At 42.2% G+C, this 18,158-nt stretch overlaps 1 protein-coding gene across 5 annotated transcripts in view; it reads left to right on the forward strand.

Annotated features, from left to right (window-relative positions):
• adgrl1a (adhesion G protein-coupled receptor L1a) overlaps positions 1 to 15,525 on the forward strand; it is a 127,370-nt gene extending 111,845 nt beyond the window's left edge. For 4 of the 5 annotated variants that reach the window (XM_046834308.1, XM_046834309.1, XM_046834311.1 and 1 more), the window contains 9 exons: positions 69 to 289; positions 1,587 to 1,653; positions 1,755 to 1,846; positions 2,747 to 2,915; positions 4,143 to 4,298; positions 5,540 to 5,636; positions 8,234 to 8,356; positions 11,766 to 11,786; positions 12,087 to 15,525. In XM_046834308.1, the coding sequence (XP_046690264.1) occupies positions 69 to 289; positions 1,587 to 1,653; positions 1,755 to 1,846; positions 2,747 to 2,915; positions 4,143 to 4,298; positions 5,540 to 5,636; positions 8,234 to 8,356; positions 11,766 to 11,786; positions 12,087 to 12,943 (1,803 nt within the window). In that variant the 3' untranslated portion in view covers positions 12,944 to 15,525. The remainder of the gene's footprint in view (positions 1 to 68; positions 290 to 1,586; positions 1,654 to 1,754; positions 1,847 to 2,746; positions 2,916 to 4,142; positions 4,299 to 5,539; positions 5,637 to 8,233; positions 8,357 to 11,765; positions 11,787 to 12,086) is intronic. The other variant, XM_046834312.1, reaches the window with a different exon arrangement.
• Positions 15,526 to 18,158: the final 2,633 nt, after the last annotated feature.

The raw sequence follows: 18,158 nt of genomic DNA on the forward strand, positions 1-18,158 counted from the left end.
GTCTGTCTGTATGTTATAAATAAAGTAAATAAAATGTATGCTGAAATCTCTACTCTCACTCCCTATAGATCGCGTGTCCCATCTTCGCCGGCCTGCTGCACTTCTTCTTCCTGGCTGCGTTCTCGTGGATGTGCCTGGAAGGTGTGCAGCTCTACCTGATGTTGGTGGAGGTTTTTGAGAGCGAGTATTCCCGGAAGAAGTACTACTACCTGTGTGGTTACTGCTTCCCCGCGCTGGTGGTCGGAATCTCGGCGGCCATCGACTACCGCAGCTACGGGACCAGGAAGGCGTAAGTGTGAATGGGTCTATTTGCGGGCGCCGGCGCTGCGGTCTTGACCCTCTCTGAGACACGCTCAGCGTTGATGAACGCTAAGTTCCATCTGTCCCATCTGGGGGCACCACGTCCCTCTGAGAGCTGAAACAGATCTGCGCTGTTCAGTCGCAGTGTCCCCGAGGGAAATAGACCTGATTTATTCCAAATATCAAAGTGTATAGATCTCTTTTTTTATTACATATTCCTGGCACTCGAGTGATATGAGGTCACTTTTGGGGGTGGGGAGGGGTGGGGGTATACACTTGATGAAAAGAATACACTTGATGGATTATTATTATTATTATTATTATTATTATTATTATTATTATTATTATTATTATATTTTATTTATTTTCCAGGTAAAAAAAAAAAGGTTATAGTATTTTATCTATCCATATATATATATATATATATATAAAAACACTTGTTTTAATTTTTATTTCTATTGATTTTATTACTGCAATTTTAAAGGTTTAAAAGGTCTTTTAATAAACACTGGTGGGTGAAATCCTCTGTTCATGTTAGCTAAAATAAAAAGACAAAAAAGAAAGAAACAAACAAACATACAAAGAAATAAAGTGAAAAAGGAAAGTAAATAAAAGGGAAAAAAGGAACAAAAAATTTAAAGAAAAGAAAAGAAAAGAAAAGAAAAGAAAAGAAAAGAAAAGAAAAGAAAAGAAAAAAAAAAAGAAATCAGAGAGAATCTGAGAGAGAGAAAAAGACAAACAGAAAGAGGGAAACTAATTTAGGTTTTTGAGGAGAAAATGAAAAATACCTTGTTACAGTTCATTTAAATATTCATTAATTCATTAATTCATACATTTTAATATTTAAAATCATAAAAAAAACAGCAGGTTTAAACCCAATAAAAACAAACTGGCAGAAATAATAAAATAAAAAGTGAAGGCTGGATGTATGTAATGTGCCGTGGTTTGATAAGAAATTTTGAAACTAGAAATAAATATAAAACATTTGGATTCTGATGAATTTCTGACTCGGGGAAAATGAGAGTGTGTTGGTAATTAAACACTGAGCTCAGTTTTGATTAAGTTTTTATTGCGTACACTTCAGGATGACGCACGGTAACGATGCGGGTCAGGAGATGGATGAAGCAGAAACACGGCCGCTGCTGGATGTGATGATGGATTTGTGTGGAATACGAGTGTTACTGCTGTGTGATGAGAGAGCAGAAGATGATGATGATGATGAAGATGAGTGTGTGTGTGTGTGTGTGTGTGTGTGTGTGTGTGTGTGTGTGTGTGTGTGTGTGTAGGTGCTGGCTGCGGGTTGATAACTACTTCGTGTGGAGCTTCATCGGCCCCGTGTCCTTCATCATCATGGTATCGTTCTCTCTCTTTCTCATGCTTTCGTGTGGTTTGATGTCGTACTGTTGAAACATCAAACAGCCTTGTGTAACCTTCGACCTTTGTTTGACCTCCAGCTGAACTTGGTGTTCCTGATGGTCACGCTTCACAAGATGGTTCGCAACTCATCGGCCCTCAAACCCGACTCCAGCCGTCTGGACAACATCAAGTAAAGAGTTATTACATTTATATTGATAAAATTACAGAGAGAGAGAAGAAAGAAAGAAGGAGATGGAGAGAAAGTAGGAAGGTGGCAAAGGGGAAAGAAGAAAAAGTGAAGAAAGGAAAGGAGAGAGAGCAAAGAAAAGAGAGGGGGAAAAGAGGGAGAAAAAGAGAGAGAAAAGGGAAAGGAGAGAGAGTAGAATGGAGAGTGGTAAAGAAAAGAGAGAAGGAAAGAAAGAAGAACAAGAAAGAAAGAAGGAGACAGATGGGGAGTAGAGAAAGAAGAAAGGAGACAGAGAGGAAAAAGGGAGAGAGAGAGAGAGAGAGAGAGAGAGAGAGAGAGAGAGAAGGAAGGAAGAAGAAAAGGTAAAATAAGAAAGAAAGAAAGAAAGAAAGAAAGAAAGAAAGAAAGAAAGAAAGAAAGAAAGAAAGAAAGAAAGAAGGGGACAGAGGGGAAAGTAGAAAGAGAGAAGGAAGGAAACAGAGGGAAGCGAGAGAGAGTAGAAAGGAGGCAGATTGAGAAGAGAGAGAGAAGGAAGGAAACAGAGGGAAAGAGGAGAATGAAGACAGATAATTAACCAGGTTTGATTATTGCAACATGGCAAAATGGGCGTGGCCCTGGTAGACAAACCTGGTTTGGTCGTCCTTATATGGTGAAGGGGGCGTGGTCAGTTTGTAATGACCAACCAGAATGGTCATCCTAATATGAGAATGTAGGTGTGGACTTTCCTAATATGGGAAAGTGGGCGTGGTCAGTGTGATATAATGAACCAGGGTTGATTGTATATGTAAAGCAGTGTGTGTGTGTGTGTGTGTGTGTGTGTGTGTGTGTGTGTGTGTGTGTGTGTGTGTGTTCAGTCTCTTCATGTTGTTTGGCAGCCACAGAAACGATTGTTGTATGTTTCAGGTCCTCGGCTCTCGGTGCTGTCACTCTGCTCTTCCTCCTGGGCCTCACCTGGGCTTTTGGGCTCCTCTTCATCAACGAGAAGACGGTCATCATGGCGTACCTGTTCACCACCTTCAACGCCTTCCAGGGCATGTTCATCTTCATCTTCCACTGCGCCCTGCAGAAAAAGGTGTGTGTGTGTGTGTGTGTGTGTGTGTGTGTGTGTGTGTGTGTTTGTGTGAGCAACTCATCAACTGGACGTCTGATTTTATATGTTTTATTTTGAACGTGCCAATTATGTCTGGCCAAAAGTATTGGGACACCTTCTCCACCTGTATGCGTTTCTTCTTCCCCAAACTTGGAGAGTGTCTTTGGATGCAGCAGCATGAAATTTTCCCTTCACTTGAACTAGGAGACCAAAATCTCCAGCTCTATGAAATTCTTCCTTCCATGGGTTGGAGTGGAAGATCTCCTGCTATAAAGCTCCAAACCCGTTAAACACCTTTAAGATTAACTGGAATGCCGACTTCACCCCAGGCCTCCTCACCTCAACGACATCAGTACCTGACTTTCCCAGAAGAGTGGAGCTTTTTATAAAAGCAAATGAGGATAAAACGTGGAATGGGATGTTTAATAAAAAGGCATAAAACACAATTTTCCAAATAAATGTTTATATCGTTTACATTTATTTATTTATTTGTATCATTTATCCACGTATCACACCATCACCTTAGAAATGGTCCCCTCGCACAGCAGTACAGTGCTCCCAGCATTCCTGCTTCTTCTGCAACGTGTCATGGAATTCTTTCTTTTGAGCCGGATCTCTGCAATGGTGTCAAAACGCCGAGCGGTAGCCAAATCTGGCTGTGAGTGCGGAAGTGAGATCGGTGAGATGGTGCTGTTTCTGGCGAGAAACCAGCATGTGATTAGAACGCACGTGATCAGATTAGCACCAGTTGCACAGCCCCCTGAAGTGCACACGACGATGTCTTTTGGGACACTGAATTATGAAGGTCGGTGCTCCCTGTGACTGTGCGTGCAGCCTTGTGCTGCCATCTGTTGGCGTGTTACCAAACTACTCTGGAAACATTTTGCTACCACCTTGTGTATATATATATATATATATATATATATATATATATATATATAATATTATCTATATGCAGAGCATCTTCTCATGTACAGAATATCTACTTGCAGTAAATAATCTTTATAATCTGATCTTGTTTTGGTATTAAAATTAAATCAAAATAACTCTTTTTTTTTTTTTTTTTTTTTCCCCCAGAATGTTTTAACCCACTTTTGTGAAACAGTCCCAGTTTTAATGCCATAAACAGCTGTGTGTCTTCCAGAGCATGACTGATTTCTAATAATACTGTGTGTGTGTGTGTGTGTGTGTGTGTGTGTGTGTGTGTAGGTCCATAAGGAGTACAGTAAGTGTTTGCGCCACTCTTACTGCTGCGGGCGCTCGTCCAACTCCAGCGCTCACGGCTCGCTGAAAAACTCAGCGCTTCGCACCAACAACCGCTATTACACCAGCAGCCAGGCCCGCCACGCTGCAGCACACCGACAGGTAACTCACACACACACACACACACACACACACACACAGGTAAACTTCACAGACTCACGACTTTCCATAACCAACATCAGAACAAAACTTGCATCATTAATATGATCAAAAGTAATGACACCCGCGCGTTTTGTTTAAATACGAGCACAATAATGAGCACCTGCACTAATTACTTCCTCCGTCGTTCAAGTAAATCTGCATAAATTACCCTCAATTCAGGAGTAAAAGGCTGATAACCCAGGTCAGAGTGTGTTTGTGTGTGTGTGTGTGTGGGACCAGGGGAGCGGTGTTTAGCCTCTCAGACGCTAATTAACCATCGAGTCGGCGTTAATTAAGGCATTAATGAATTCCTGGTGTTTGCTGTGATCTCGCTTTTGATCAGGGTTTAAACAAACATTAATGAGTAAAGGTGTTTGTTTGTTCATGCTGGCAACGTGGCAGGAGCAGAATCTCGTCTCGGGGTACTCGGATTTGGATTTATTTCTCGGTCAACTTTTCAATACACATTTTTTCTGTTTAATCCCTAATGAAAAAATACTACTAATAAAAATATACCTTAATATGATGGAACTGTAATAAATGGACGTTCGGTGATGAGGATATGTTTCGTTTTGAGTCTGGTTCCTCTCAAGGTTTCCTCCTCATACCGTCTCGAGGAGTTTTTTCTTGCCACTGGAACCTCTTTATCTTCTATCTGGAAAGCTGCTTTGAGACAATGTCCAATGGAAAGACATTGTGTGCACAGATGTTTGTGAACAACCTGATGTTTCTGTTTTGAACATCCCTTTTCACATCCCTGTTTGGTCCTCCATTCTCCTGGGAAGATGGTTCACTAGATTTTGTAGTGATTTGTGTGAGATTCATTCAGCCACAAGGGCATCAGGTACTGATGAGATCTGGGGTGCAGTCAGCGTGAAGAATTCACCTCAAAGATCTTTAATACATTTGGAGCTCTACAGCAGATCTTCCACATCATCCAACTGAAACAGGTTCTGGGGTCTCGTAGTTCAAGTAAAGGGGAAATTTTCATGCCAGTGCATCCAAAGACCTCATATACAATTGTTCGCCTCAGGTGTCCCAATATTTTTGGTCTTTTTAAATCAAAAATTGTATAAAAAAATATATATAAAATGGGAAATATTATTATTATTATTAATATTATTGCTGAACAATAGTGAAGTGTGTTTATGCCTGTGTGTGTGTGTGTGTGTGTGTGTGTGTGTGTGTGTGTGTGTTCTCAGAGCCGAATCCGTCGCATGTGGAATGACACGGTAAGGAAGCAGACCGAGTCGTCCTTCATGGCAGGAGACATTAATAGCACTCCTACCCTCAACCGAGGTGAGACACTTGTGTCCCTCCCTTTTTTCTTTTCTCCGTCTCTATCTGTCCTCACAACTGCACTCTCCCGTCCCCATTTCTGTCCCCATCTCGCTCTCCCACGCCCCCTTTGTTTTCTTTAATACCTGTCTTCCCTAGTATGTTCCTGTCCTCATACAGTATGTGTCCTCATATTATGTCCCAATCTCTGCTTTTATCCTTTTGTTTCAAGAGACATGCAGACGCAGAGAGACGGCGAAATGGAGAGAGTGAGACAGAAAGATGATAACGGAGAGACAGAGAGCAAGAAGGAGAAAACGGGATACAGACAGACAGACATAGAGAGAGAGAAAGCAGGATAGAGATAGTGAGATGGAGAGAGCGAGGCGGACAGAGACAAATATGCAGAGGGCGAGACAAAGAGACAAATAGAAAGGCAGAGACATTGAGGCAAATAGACAGAGAAAGTGAGAGGAAGAGATCGAGACAGAAAAAGAGAAATAGACAGAGAGAGCAAGACAGTGAGATGAAGAGAGTGAGGCAGACAAACACAAACAGACAGAGAGAGGGAGACAGTGAGACGAATAGACAGAGAGGGTGAGATGGTGAGACAAAGAGAGCAAGGAATAGATTGAGACAAAGAGAGACAGAGTGAGACAATGAGATGAAGAGAGGGAGGCAGACAAACACAGACAGAGAGAATGAGACAATCAGACAAATAGACATGAGAGTGAGACAGTGAGGTGGAGAGTGAGGCAGACAAACACAAACCGACAGAGAGAGAAAGACAGTAAGACAGAGAGGGTGAGGTGGTGAGACAGAGAGGGTGAGATGGTGAGACAAAGAAAGCAAGGCATACACTGAGACAGAGAGAGACAGAGTGAGACAGAGAAAGGTGAGATGGTGAGACAGAGAGAGCAAGGCATACACTGAGACAGAGAGAGACAGAGTGAGACAGAGAGGGTGAGATGGTGAGACAGAGAGAGCAAGGCATACACTGAAACAGAGAGGGACAGAGTGAGACAGAGAGGGTGAGATGGTGAGACAAAGAGAGCTAGGCATATACTGAGACAAAGAGAGACAGAGTGAGACATTGAGACGAAGAGAGTGAGGCAGACAAACACAAACTGACAGAGAGAGGAAGACAGTGAGACAGAGAGGGTGAGATGGTGAGACAGAGAGGGTGAGATGGTGAGACAAAGAGAGCAAGGCATACACTTAGACAGAGAGAGACAGAGTGAGATAAAGAGAGTGAGGCAGACAAATACAAAACGACAGAGAGTGAGACAATGAGGCAAATAGACAGAGAGGGTAAGATGGTGAGAAAAAAGGTGAGTGAGACAGAGAGTGCGAGACAGACTACAGTGTGTGTTTTCTGATTATTCTATTTGAAGGTCATTAGCGGTCGCTGGGGCAGATTTTAATATGAGTAGAACATATTAGCGCTCTCTCTCTCTCTCTCTCTCTCTCTCTCAATGATGATGATGATAATGATTACCTTCATCATCATCATCGATTGCAGAGGCACTGGTATCAGCGTTTCTGGGAGGAGACATGGGCCGCGCTAGCTAACTAATTCCATGGGTTTTTTTGTTGATAATGAACTGATTTGCGTCTGAGTGAACAGGGGGACGATTAGAATCAGACACACACACACACACACACACACACACAGAGCGACATTGTGGGGACTTTAATCAAGCCAGCAGAAAGAGAGCAAGCGAGTAAACGAGCGAGAAAGAGCGAGAGCGCGTGAGATGGAAATCTGCTCAGCAGGACAGAGACGGCGAGACGAGAGAAGAACGGAGAGACAGAATCCCACGTGTCTTTTTGTCCTTCCTCTTGCAGGAAAGTTTTTGCAAAGTCTGAAGCAGGCGAGGCAGAACAATGTAAAAGCCTGTTAATACACACACACTCACTCACGCACACACACACACACACTTAATCATCTCAGACCTTCATCATCTGTTTCTCTCTCCCTTGCACGCTTTCGGATGTTCAGTTGCTCGTTTGCTCGTCTCTTAGACTTTGTTTGAGAGACAGCAGGGGTTTTTCCTACAGGAACGCAGTAGGACACTTCCCAGCATGTTCACTTCTTTTAGCTCGGCTTGTAATACGCACTAACATTCGGCAGCATTAATGCAACTAATCACTGCTTTGTTTTTCTTCTTCCACGTTCTCACTCAAGTTCTTACCTTTAATATAAGATCTGAATTAATCAGTCATTTGGAGGCCTTGTGCTGTGAAATGCTGCTATGAATTCCAGAGTATGATACACTTTTAGACCACGTAAAGACATCATTCGTGAGTTTTGTGTGGGTAGCGAGATGTTCCCTCTCGTTGTATCTCTGTGCGAAAGTAGGTGTCCGTTTTGGTCAATCGGTGCCAAGAAATGGATTTAATGGGCTCTAAATGTAATCGTTTCTATTTGGTGGTATCAGTTTGCACACAATCGGTGTTTTGTTGGACGTTTATTAAACCACATATACCTAATTAAGACAATCATGAAAATCTGAACACAGATAAACCTTTAGGAAATCAATGTTTGACTCTCTCTCTCTCTCTCTCTCTCTCTCTCTCTTTCTCATTTTACCTCTATCTATCTCTCCCTCCTGTAGCCCCCATGGGTAATCACCTGCTGGCGAACCCGGTGTTGCAGACTCGCACAGGTTCCTCTCCCTACAACACCCTGCTGACTGAGAGCTTCACACCTCCATCACCTGGAGTCTTTAACTCCACTGGTCAGTCTTTCTTTCTTTCTTTCTTTCTTTCTTTCTTTCTTTCTTTCTTTCTTTCTTTCTTTCTTTCTTTCTTTTTTCTTTCTTTCTTTCTTTCTTTCTTTCTTTCTTTCTTTCTTTATGCCATGTATCTCTGCATTTATTTTTTTGCATGTTCACATCGTTTCACTGTGATTCAATCAAACGGACATTGCCCAAGTGACCAGCTGGCCGATTTAAAACCCCGCCCCTCTGATTCACTAACTAAAATATCGATTAGAGACGAGGCGAGGCGATGCGAGGCGATGCGAGGCGGTGTGATTGACAGCTGAGTGGGAGAAGAATCTCCCCCGAGATTTAACACGTCGAGGAGCTCGGCATCTGACTCGAATAACCCTGCTCTCGGTGACGGAAAGATAGACTGAAAGAAAAAGAGAAAGGAAAAGAGAGGGAGGGGAAAAGCAGTCTCCGTATCAGAGGGGTGAAATTTAAGACGCCGTCTCTGCTGAATATTTTACAAAGTTCTCTCCCTCGCGCGCCGTAATGCGTCAGCCTCGACTCGGCTTAGCTTCGCTCCCCCAGCCCGCGGCGCATTTTTAGAATATTCACACAGGAGGAGGGCTTCATTAGAATGTCTAATTACTCTTTCTCTCTTTCTCTCCCTCTCTCTCAGTTTTTCCATTCTTTTTCTTCCCCGGCGAAGGCGAGCGTTGATTAAAGTCATACCGTGCATTAAAATTTCAAGCCCTCCAGCACGAGGGTGTCTCAGCACTCGATATTTATGGCGACAGGTTCAAACAAATCCGGAGGTGCCACCTCATGAAAGCCGAAGCGATTGTCGTCACGGCTTTAGGAGGTCATACGTATCACGGCTCACGCCCTTGCTCTGTCAGCGTACATCTAAACAGCCTCTCCTCAGCACTGCCCCCTTAAGGGTCACGACAGCACGACGGCGGTGCTGTCAGTTAGCATGGAGCTGCATGATAATGTCCGTTAGGGTTTGGTTTGAGGAAGTCGCTGTTCAGACACGCAGCTTCAATTTGTCACTTGTTTGAAGTCTAATGGAATTACTTTCGTGCCAAAAGTAAGTAACTTTTAAAAGAGGTAAACCACTCAGTTGTAAAAAAAAATGTATGGTCTTCAAATACACAGCATTCTGTCTGAAAAGTGGGGTGGTGGCCAGCGGTTAAAGCTCTTAGTTACTGATTGGAAGGAAAGGAGTTCAAGCCCCAGTTTTGCCAATCTGCCACTCTTGGGTCCTTGAGCAAGGCCCTTAACCCTCTGTGCTCCAGGGGTGCTTTATCAGGGATTTGAATTAGAATTCAGTCCTCCAATTTATATGTCAGCATAATTTAACCTTTGAGCTACCATTTACACTTCACAAGGTCATTTTCATCTGGTGGTAACTAAATGGACAAGATATTGGACTTCTGATCAAAAGGTAATTGTTTTTGAATTCCAGCATCACCAAGCTGCCACTGCTGGGCCCCTTGAGCAAGGCCCTAAAGCCTCAGTTGCTCAGCTGATTAGTTGAGATAACTGTAATTGACTATGGAAAAAGGGCATCTATCAAATGCCACTAACGTAAATGTGTGGGGTGGAGCTTTACTCTCATTGGCTAGTGAGATTTGAATAGAGACCTAATTGACCTGGACATTGAGCATATACTACAGCAAATATTGGAACAGGTTCTTTTTCCACGTGTGTTGTTACGGTCAACATTTTGGGCACAGATTTGATTCTCTACAGCCCAAACAACTAAATCTTACATTAAAATATTATTTTATTTTATTTATCTTAAGAATCCCATTAGGGCCAAAACCCTTTCCTATCCGAATCCCAAATACCATATAGTACCATATGTCCAAAAGCATACATTGTAAAGAGATGTGTATAAGTAGTCCATGCTAATCACTAAATAAACCACAACCTGTTTGGCTTTTAGTCAAGCAAGACCACATTCTAGCCTCCCATTCCAACCTTCACCTAGATACAATTGCCACTAAAAATACCTTCATCCTTTCCCCTTGCCCCTTCTTCCAACCTAAATTCGGGTTTTCACCAGGTAAATTTGATTGTCCTTTGTTCTGACCACAGTTTTACTGTTCAGGTGTGACCTGTATAACATAGAAATGGGTATTAAAAAAAACGTAAATGCTACGACGCAAACCATAAAAACTGCTGCTCGTTGGAGGTGGAAGCTCAGTGGCTAAGGCTTTGGTTGATCTGAAGGTTGGGGGTTCAAGTCCCAGTATAGCCAAGCTGGGCCCCTGAGTCCTTACCTTAACCATCTGTGCCCCAGGGGTGCTGTATAATGGCTGACCCCAGCTTACTAACATTGCTGGGACATGGGAAGAAGGAATTTTGCACCTTTCTTTCTTTACTTCTTATATAAAACATGACACATGGCAAAAAATCTTCATGTTGGCTTTCACCTAGCTAACTTTCTCCTCTGTATCACTCAGTGTGTATAGAGCACTGTTACTGTAGTAACCAATGTGTCCATGCAGGAAAATCTGCACTTCAAACAAACAGATGGCTTGGGTCAGTTCTGATTTGCAAAGCAGACATAAATTTGAGTCGCAAATAAATCCTGGAGCTGCATTTGTTTATAATGACTTTCACATTAGAAACGAGGGATAATTACACATAATTCCCTTTTATTCCTTAGTTTTGTTAAGCTGCTTTGAGACAATGTCTTATTGAGATATAAACTTGAGCTTGAACAATCAAAGCTATAGAGAATACTGCTATATATTATAGGTATAAGTTCAAAGTCTCCTATATTGTTTTTCTTGTTACTTTCATTCCTTTTTCATTTTTATTCATCCTTTCCTTCTCAATAAAAGTGTCTACATCTGGTGGGCACTTCCATTTCTTTCATTTCCTGCTTGTAGTAACGGTAATCGTCCATACAATGTACTACAGTATATGAACAACAGTTTGTAGACACCTGATCCCCGTTTGCTGTTCTAATAAGCTCCTTTCTTCTGGACATTTGTGTAAGATTCAATAAGCCAAAAGGGTGTTAGGAAAGTCAGGAAACAAGTAATGTAGGTGCGATAAGAAGGCCTGGGGTGCAGTCATTGTGAAAAATTCATGTTGAACAGGATTGAGCGAGAGCTTTGTACTTGTCAGATGCACTTTAAAGCACATTGAAATTACTTCTTCTCCCAGCGATGTTAGGAAGCTGGGATCAGAGCACAGGGTCAGCCATGTTACAACATCCAAAATGTCCTATACAACTGTGTGCCTCCAAGTTTGTGCTAACAGTTTGGTGAAGAAGCACATACGGCTGGAAAAGTCCGGTATCCCAATATATTGTCCATCTAGTGTGAAAAATACATAAATAAATGAGTTGTTGCATGCATATGGTTGGCTTTAAGTGAAAGTTCATCTTATCTCTCTCTCTTTCTTTTTTCTTGCCGTCCAGTTGGAACCTTCCGTGATCCAAGTAAGAGACTTTTCCTCTTTTTTATTTTTTCACCTCTTCTCATTATTGGCCACTGTTACCATAATGATTCTCTGTTCACCTGTGCAGTAAAGCCTTGTGTTTCTGTGTACACAATTTCTCCTTCCCTGCTAATCGCTGATCTACTTGCATAAGCCTATTAATCTTGCGCTGGATGTGTCTTGATTGATTTAATCCCCAATTTTTGTGCTGTGAATCTTGGTCTTGATTAAAAAAGGTAATGAAGTGTTCACTTTCCCTCTTCTCCCTCCCTCCTTCTCGCTTTTCCTTCCCGGCACCCAGAGAGCACTCTGGCTAGGAATCGGGACCATGGTGGAATGGAGACACTGCCACTGAATGGCAATTTCAACAACAGCTACTCGCTGCGTGCCGGAGTTGCTGGACCAGGGGGGCAAGGCGGTAGCTGCGACTTCCTCAGCGGTGGATCAGATGAGAGTCCGCCTCCTTTGCTGAATCAACGTGGTGCAGAGACACTGGGAGGGATCCGGCGCAACCTGTCAGATGCGGCCGCCTTCGAGAAGATGATCATTTCCGAGCTGGTGCACAACAACCTGCGACAAGGAGGCGGCGAGAGAATCGGTGGTACCCTAGCGCGAGGGCGAACGACTGGAGTGGTTGTTGGGACAGGAGCTGGGGCAGGGTCGAGTGCGGGAGCAGGAGTTGATCGGCCGACTGCTGCCGAACAGGAAACCGAGGATGATGGCCAGCGACACCGAACACCGCAGGACGTGGAGCTGTTATACAAGGCTCTGGAGGAGCCTTTGCTTTTGCAGCGTGCCCAGTCAGTTCTCTATCAGAGTGATGCAGAGGAGAGTGAAAGCTACATGAACGACTCGAACGAGAGCCATGGACATAGTGCAGCTGCCACGGCTGCCGACACAGGTCCGGACTCCCCCGCCCGGGACTCTCTGTACACCAGCATTACCAACCTGCGAGACTCATCGTACCCAGACAGCAGCCCTGATGAGCTCTACTACAGCTCGGGCAGACCCGCACTAGGCAGTGCCATGCACACCTTCTACCCAACGCCCCCGACAAGGCCTGTAGCCGATGCCCAAACCCACGGCCACACCCACAATCCCCCGGAGCCACCACACACCGAGGGGGACGGACAGATGCAGCTGGTCACCAGTCTGTGACTGTGAGGAACTCCCCCTCCCCAGTCCCTTACACCCATTCTGTTTCTGTTCCTTTCTCTCGGTTTGCTAGTTTGGAAGTGTAAACGGAGAGAAGTCTCAGCTCGGTCTCAGTGGCAGCAGGTTCTTGGTTCTATAAGGCAGCTCTGGAGCAAACCTAGTCCACAAACTCCTTCCCTTCCCCTCGGTCGATTCCCAAGTCCAAAGCTCTCTTAGCAACTGAGGATATTTTCAACAATCCCTTGTGGATTCTCTTGCGGATAGTTTTTTTTTTAATGCATAAGTTTAACAGTGTTTTCTGTTCTGATATTCCTCCCTTTTCTTCCTTTCATCGATTCTCAAGAGCTGAGACGTTTGGAGAAGGGGGTTCACCGTTACGCATCGGTGTGCAAAGAACTCTCTCCACCTCGCTCTGAAAGCTCTTCAGTGTTGCCAAAAATATTTTTTTTGAGCCAGAACACAAACTGGAATACACATACACACACACACACACACACACACGTGGAAACACGAGTGCACAAACATAAGTGCTTGTTACTGAACATCAGCTCATGAAGAACTGCACTCATGAAGGCAGTAGCAGGAAGAAGCTGCCCCTGTGGAATTGCCTTTATTCCCCTCCTCTGTCTTTTTCTCTCTCTCTTTCTCTCTCTTTGGATGGACTCTGATGTACAGGACCCTTAACAAGACTTGACATGGCTGCAACTGACCACCAGGACTTGTATTTGATGCTCTATTTAAAAGGAGTTTTTTTTTGTTTCATTTCTGTGAATTAACCCATGGACATCAGTTGCCTCCTCTGTGTTAGGGCCCAGAGAACTTTTTTTTCTCCCTGGTTGTTTTCCGAGCCTACTACAAAACGCCTGTACATACGAACCTTGAGAATCAATAATGAAACCTAGCGCCAATCCTATTCTGTAAATAGAGACCAGATAAACAAACGCGACAACGGAAAAAAAATAAAACGTATGGACTATGACGAGATCGAACAATTTCTTTTACTGAGACTAAAAAAACAACAAAACAAAGAGTGACACAAAAATTTAAATAAAGACATTTGGGATTTTAAATGACAGTCCATCTCTCACTCCGAGTTTCGTTCACTCTCTCAGGCTCTCATTTACCCCTGCCCCCATTGAATTGTGGGAAAACTGTGTGTTGACAGAGTGAGAAAGAGAGACAGAAAGAAAGATAGAGAAGGAATATTTGTGCAGAGGAAAGAATCTAGCCCTGGCACAATTTTTATGTATTATAGACCATTGTTAAGGTTTGACCAGTTTCCTGACTCATGCCTCAGGAAAAAGGGATGCAAGGGGCAAGGGGTTGGGTGGGAAGGTGGACGGGTGGGGCTGGGCCAGGGGCAGGGCAAAGCAGGGCAGGGCGGATTGCAGGGCGGGGCTTGGAACTGGGGTTTATCGACAGCAGCCATAATGTAGTGTTGGTTGTGTCTTGTTAGACTGATGTAATAGATATCAGATAACTAGATTACCGATACCTAGGACAAAATAAATGCATTCATAAATAAATAAATCTCTGAGGAGCAAAAGAGGGGATGGAATTTCAAACATGACTCAGAGTCATGAGCAAAGCTGCATTTTACTGTTTTGAAAGCACGGCAAATCCGTCACAGTGGTTCCAACAGCAGGTTTGTGATTCTTCTGTCTAGAGGATGTTTGGTGTCTATTCGGGTGCTGAAGAGCTTGTACTTAAGAATCTTTTTTTTTTGTTTTGTTTTTTCTGCCAGGATAGTTAGACTCGTGTTAAAACAGAAAGCAGAGTTTTTAAAAAAAATGTAAAATTTAAAAGAAATATATCTATTAAAGAAGGCTATATTAGCTCCCGTCTCAGAGCCTTCGCTAGGTGTCAGGAATACTGTTATTTGGGAGCTCAGTGCCATGGAAACCGGGATCACAGAGCGTCACGCCTGAACGACCAGGCATTAGCATTTCATTAGGACAATGGGCGACCGCCGACTAACAAGACACATGCTCCGTGTGCTAGAATCACCATGTTTTAATGTCGCCATGTGTCTTCAGAAACGTGTCCTTCTTTTTTCATTGGGGGGCTTTTTTCCTCTGCAAGTACCACATTTTTTGGTACTAAAAAGCAGACCTGTGCTTTTCTTTCTTTCTTTCTTTCTTTCTTTCTTTCTTTCTTTCTTTCTTTCTTTCTTTCTTTCTTTCTTTCTTTCTTTTATTCACAGCGGTTCTGTATTATCATTAGAAAAGGGTACACCTGAAATGGTACTAATGGTATTTTGGGCAAGGAGGGGGGCTTATTGTTCAAATGTATTGATTACCTAATTACAATGTTACTTCAGGATTTTTTTCCCCCAGAATTTTCGTCAAACAATCAATCATCAGTGGTGCAAAAAAAAAGTTTCCAAACCCTTTTCTAGCTGCTAGAATTTTCTTTTGTTCATTTTTTTTTACAATTCAAAAGATCTGGAACTAATTCAGTTGATGGAAATTCTTCAAGAACCTCAAGTCCCAAAGCGGTTCTTGTTAAATTTGTGTATTTTCTTTTTTTTATGTGCAATGGAAATCCACAATTATCCTCAATTAAATTCTACCTATTTCACGATATGTTCTGTTTCCTAATTGAGCAATTGTTTATGCATTCTAGGGATACCTGTGGACAATTTCATATACATTATTTCATACATATACACTAAAAACTGTTGTCATATTTATTCTTTAATATTTCGGCTATATCCTTATTATCCTGCCATTTGGACATTGCTATAAAGTCCAATTTCACTTTCAATCAGCTGCTTGTTCAGGACCAAGGTCATGTCCACACTTATACATTTTCCTTGAAAACACATATTTCAGACGACGTTTCTAGTCAATGAAAAACTTAGCTTTTTAAAAAAACACTCTCCAAAGTGGTTCAATTTGTACACTTTTAAAAATGACGCATTTTAATAGCACAGCGTTTTTAGACGAAAATGCAATCAGTCTCAGTGTAGCCTTAAAATACCTTAATCTAATATTTGCTATTGACACCCTGAAAAACTATAATAGTGTAACTAGTCTTATGCTCCATCCCTAATTCATTCATGCTGGATATATTTTTATATTCTACTATCTGCTGGGCAAGTGGCAGGAGCAAAGGATAGAGATAGAGAGAAAGAAAGGGAGTGGAGTACATACATGTTTTATGGCTGTGCCATGGTACAGTGGGTGTCAAATGTTCCGGTTGTGCTCTGTATCTAAGGTGCCAGGGGAGAGTGACATCTGCTTTACAGTCGCAAACAGACGTGGAACATTGTGGTGCATCCTCAATACGCTAGTTTACTCTCACAGCATCACCTCTATCTTTCTTTTGGTTTTTTTCTTCAATTCTTTCTGCTCCCCAAACTTTCCTTAAGGGACATACGTGTGTGCAATACAATGCTTTGGAACTTTAGCTGTATTAATGGTCTTTGTAAGGGTAGTGCTGGTTGTTCTTGTTGATGGTGGTTTACATACCTCTGGACCTGGAAGTATTAAAGGTGAAATGTGTCTCAAAACCTGATGTCTAGGAACACATAGAACAAAGAACAAGAAATTTTAATTGTACGTTTAGTGTAGAAAGTCATAGAACTGGTGTACTTACATGGAAGGCTGCAGAACCCTTGTATGGACCCACATCTGACCTTGCTTTGACCTTAAACCTATTTGGATTGTTTCTCATATCTCATCTCATATAATTTTCTCAATACTTTAATTTCCACAAGTGATAGATCAGAGGTTAAGACGTGGGACTTCCGATCAGAAGGTCATGAGTTTAAATCCTAGCACCACCAAGTGAACAAAGTCCGTGTGTAGTAGACGTAGACGTCTCAAAGGAGACGTGTTGGGGGAATCTGCTTATTAAAAATGTAATGTTTTATTTTGTTTCTGATCTAAGAAACAAAATAAACAAAATAACTAAAAACTGTTCATTTTGATGAGATAAAATGATCTGATCTTCCCATCACTGGTGTAAAGAAAGAGAGCACGGAGCAAAATGCAGCTTAGGAAGTCAGATTGGAGATTGCTGCTGCCCCTGGTGGCCATATGTCGCTAGTGCATGTTTTTAAAAAAGGCGATCAAGACTGCATTGGTTGTACGAGAAAAGTGTTAGTAAAGGTACGAATGAAGTCTATAAAGTTTGGCTTAAATAAATATATAAATGCATAAATATATTAATATAGCACTCACAAGAGACCAAATGGCATTTCGATTTGAAAGTAGGTTGTAGGCAGTTCTGCCCAAAAATGTTGATATAAAAGACCCATTTTATGCCTTGCGCTATAAATCGGTTTAGAGAAAGGGCTATTTTTTTTATGTTTGCAGTGAATTGTAGTTTAAAATTTGGAACTACAATGATTGGACATTCATTGCAACCCAGATGAGGATGACTTCCCTTTTGAATCTGGTTCCTCTCAGGGTTTGTTCCTCATACCATTTCAGGGAGTTTTTGCCACATTCGCCACTGACTCGCTCATCAGAGATGAAAAATTATAAGAAACAAAATTATAGCCAATAAACATACCCATTTTTTCTATATAACCTCATAACCGCTTTATCTGTGTAAAGCTGCTTTGAGACAATGTCCATTGTAAAACGCGTTAAACAAATAAAATTAATTTAATTTAACACTGTCAAGAAACCTAAAGTAAATTTTTTCCACAATATAAAACAAAAATCACAGAAAACAAAAAACTGAAAAATGCTTTGCATGGCTTGGAGTGGAAGATCCTGAGTGGCCTGATATAGAGCTCTGACTTTTCTGATTCACTAGATTTTGGAACAATGTGGTAAAATGAAATTTACCACTCACTATGAAAAACACATCTATTTCAGCATGACAAAAAATCCGCTCCAGGTAGATCTGCTTTCCATGGGTTGGAATGGAAGATCTCCCACTATAGAGCACCAAACCTCTTAAACACCACTGGGATGAATAGTTCATGTTGACTGCACCCCAGGAATTCTCACCTCACCAACATCCTGTAGTACCTGACTTTAGTAACACCCGGGTGGCTGAACGAATCTCAGACAAAACTCCACAACATTTACTGGACCATTTTCCCAGAAGAGTGGAGCTCATTATAACAGCAAATGAGGACTAAGTGTGGAATGAGATTTTTTTAAAAAGTGAAAGAAGCTTATGGTCAATGTCCTTGAATTTTTCTTTCTCCGTATAATGTGCATTAAACACATTTCAGAGTGAATGCAAAAAAGTCAGA

The sequence above is a fragment of the Silurus meridionalis genome, chromosome 22 (assembly GCF_014805685.1).
Source record: "Silurus meridionalis isolate SWU-2019-XX chromosome 22, ASM1480568v1, whole genome shotgun sequence".
Lineage (NCBI taxonomy): Eukaryota > Metazoa > Chordata > Actinopteri > Siluriformes > Siluridae > Silurus > Silurus meridionalis.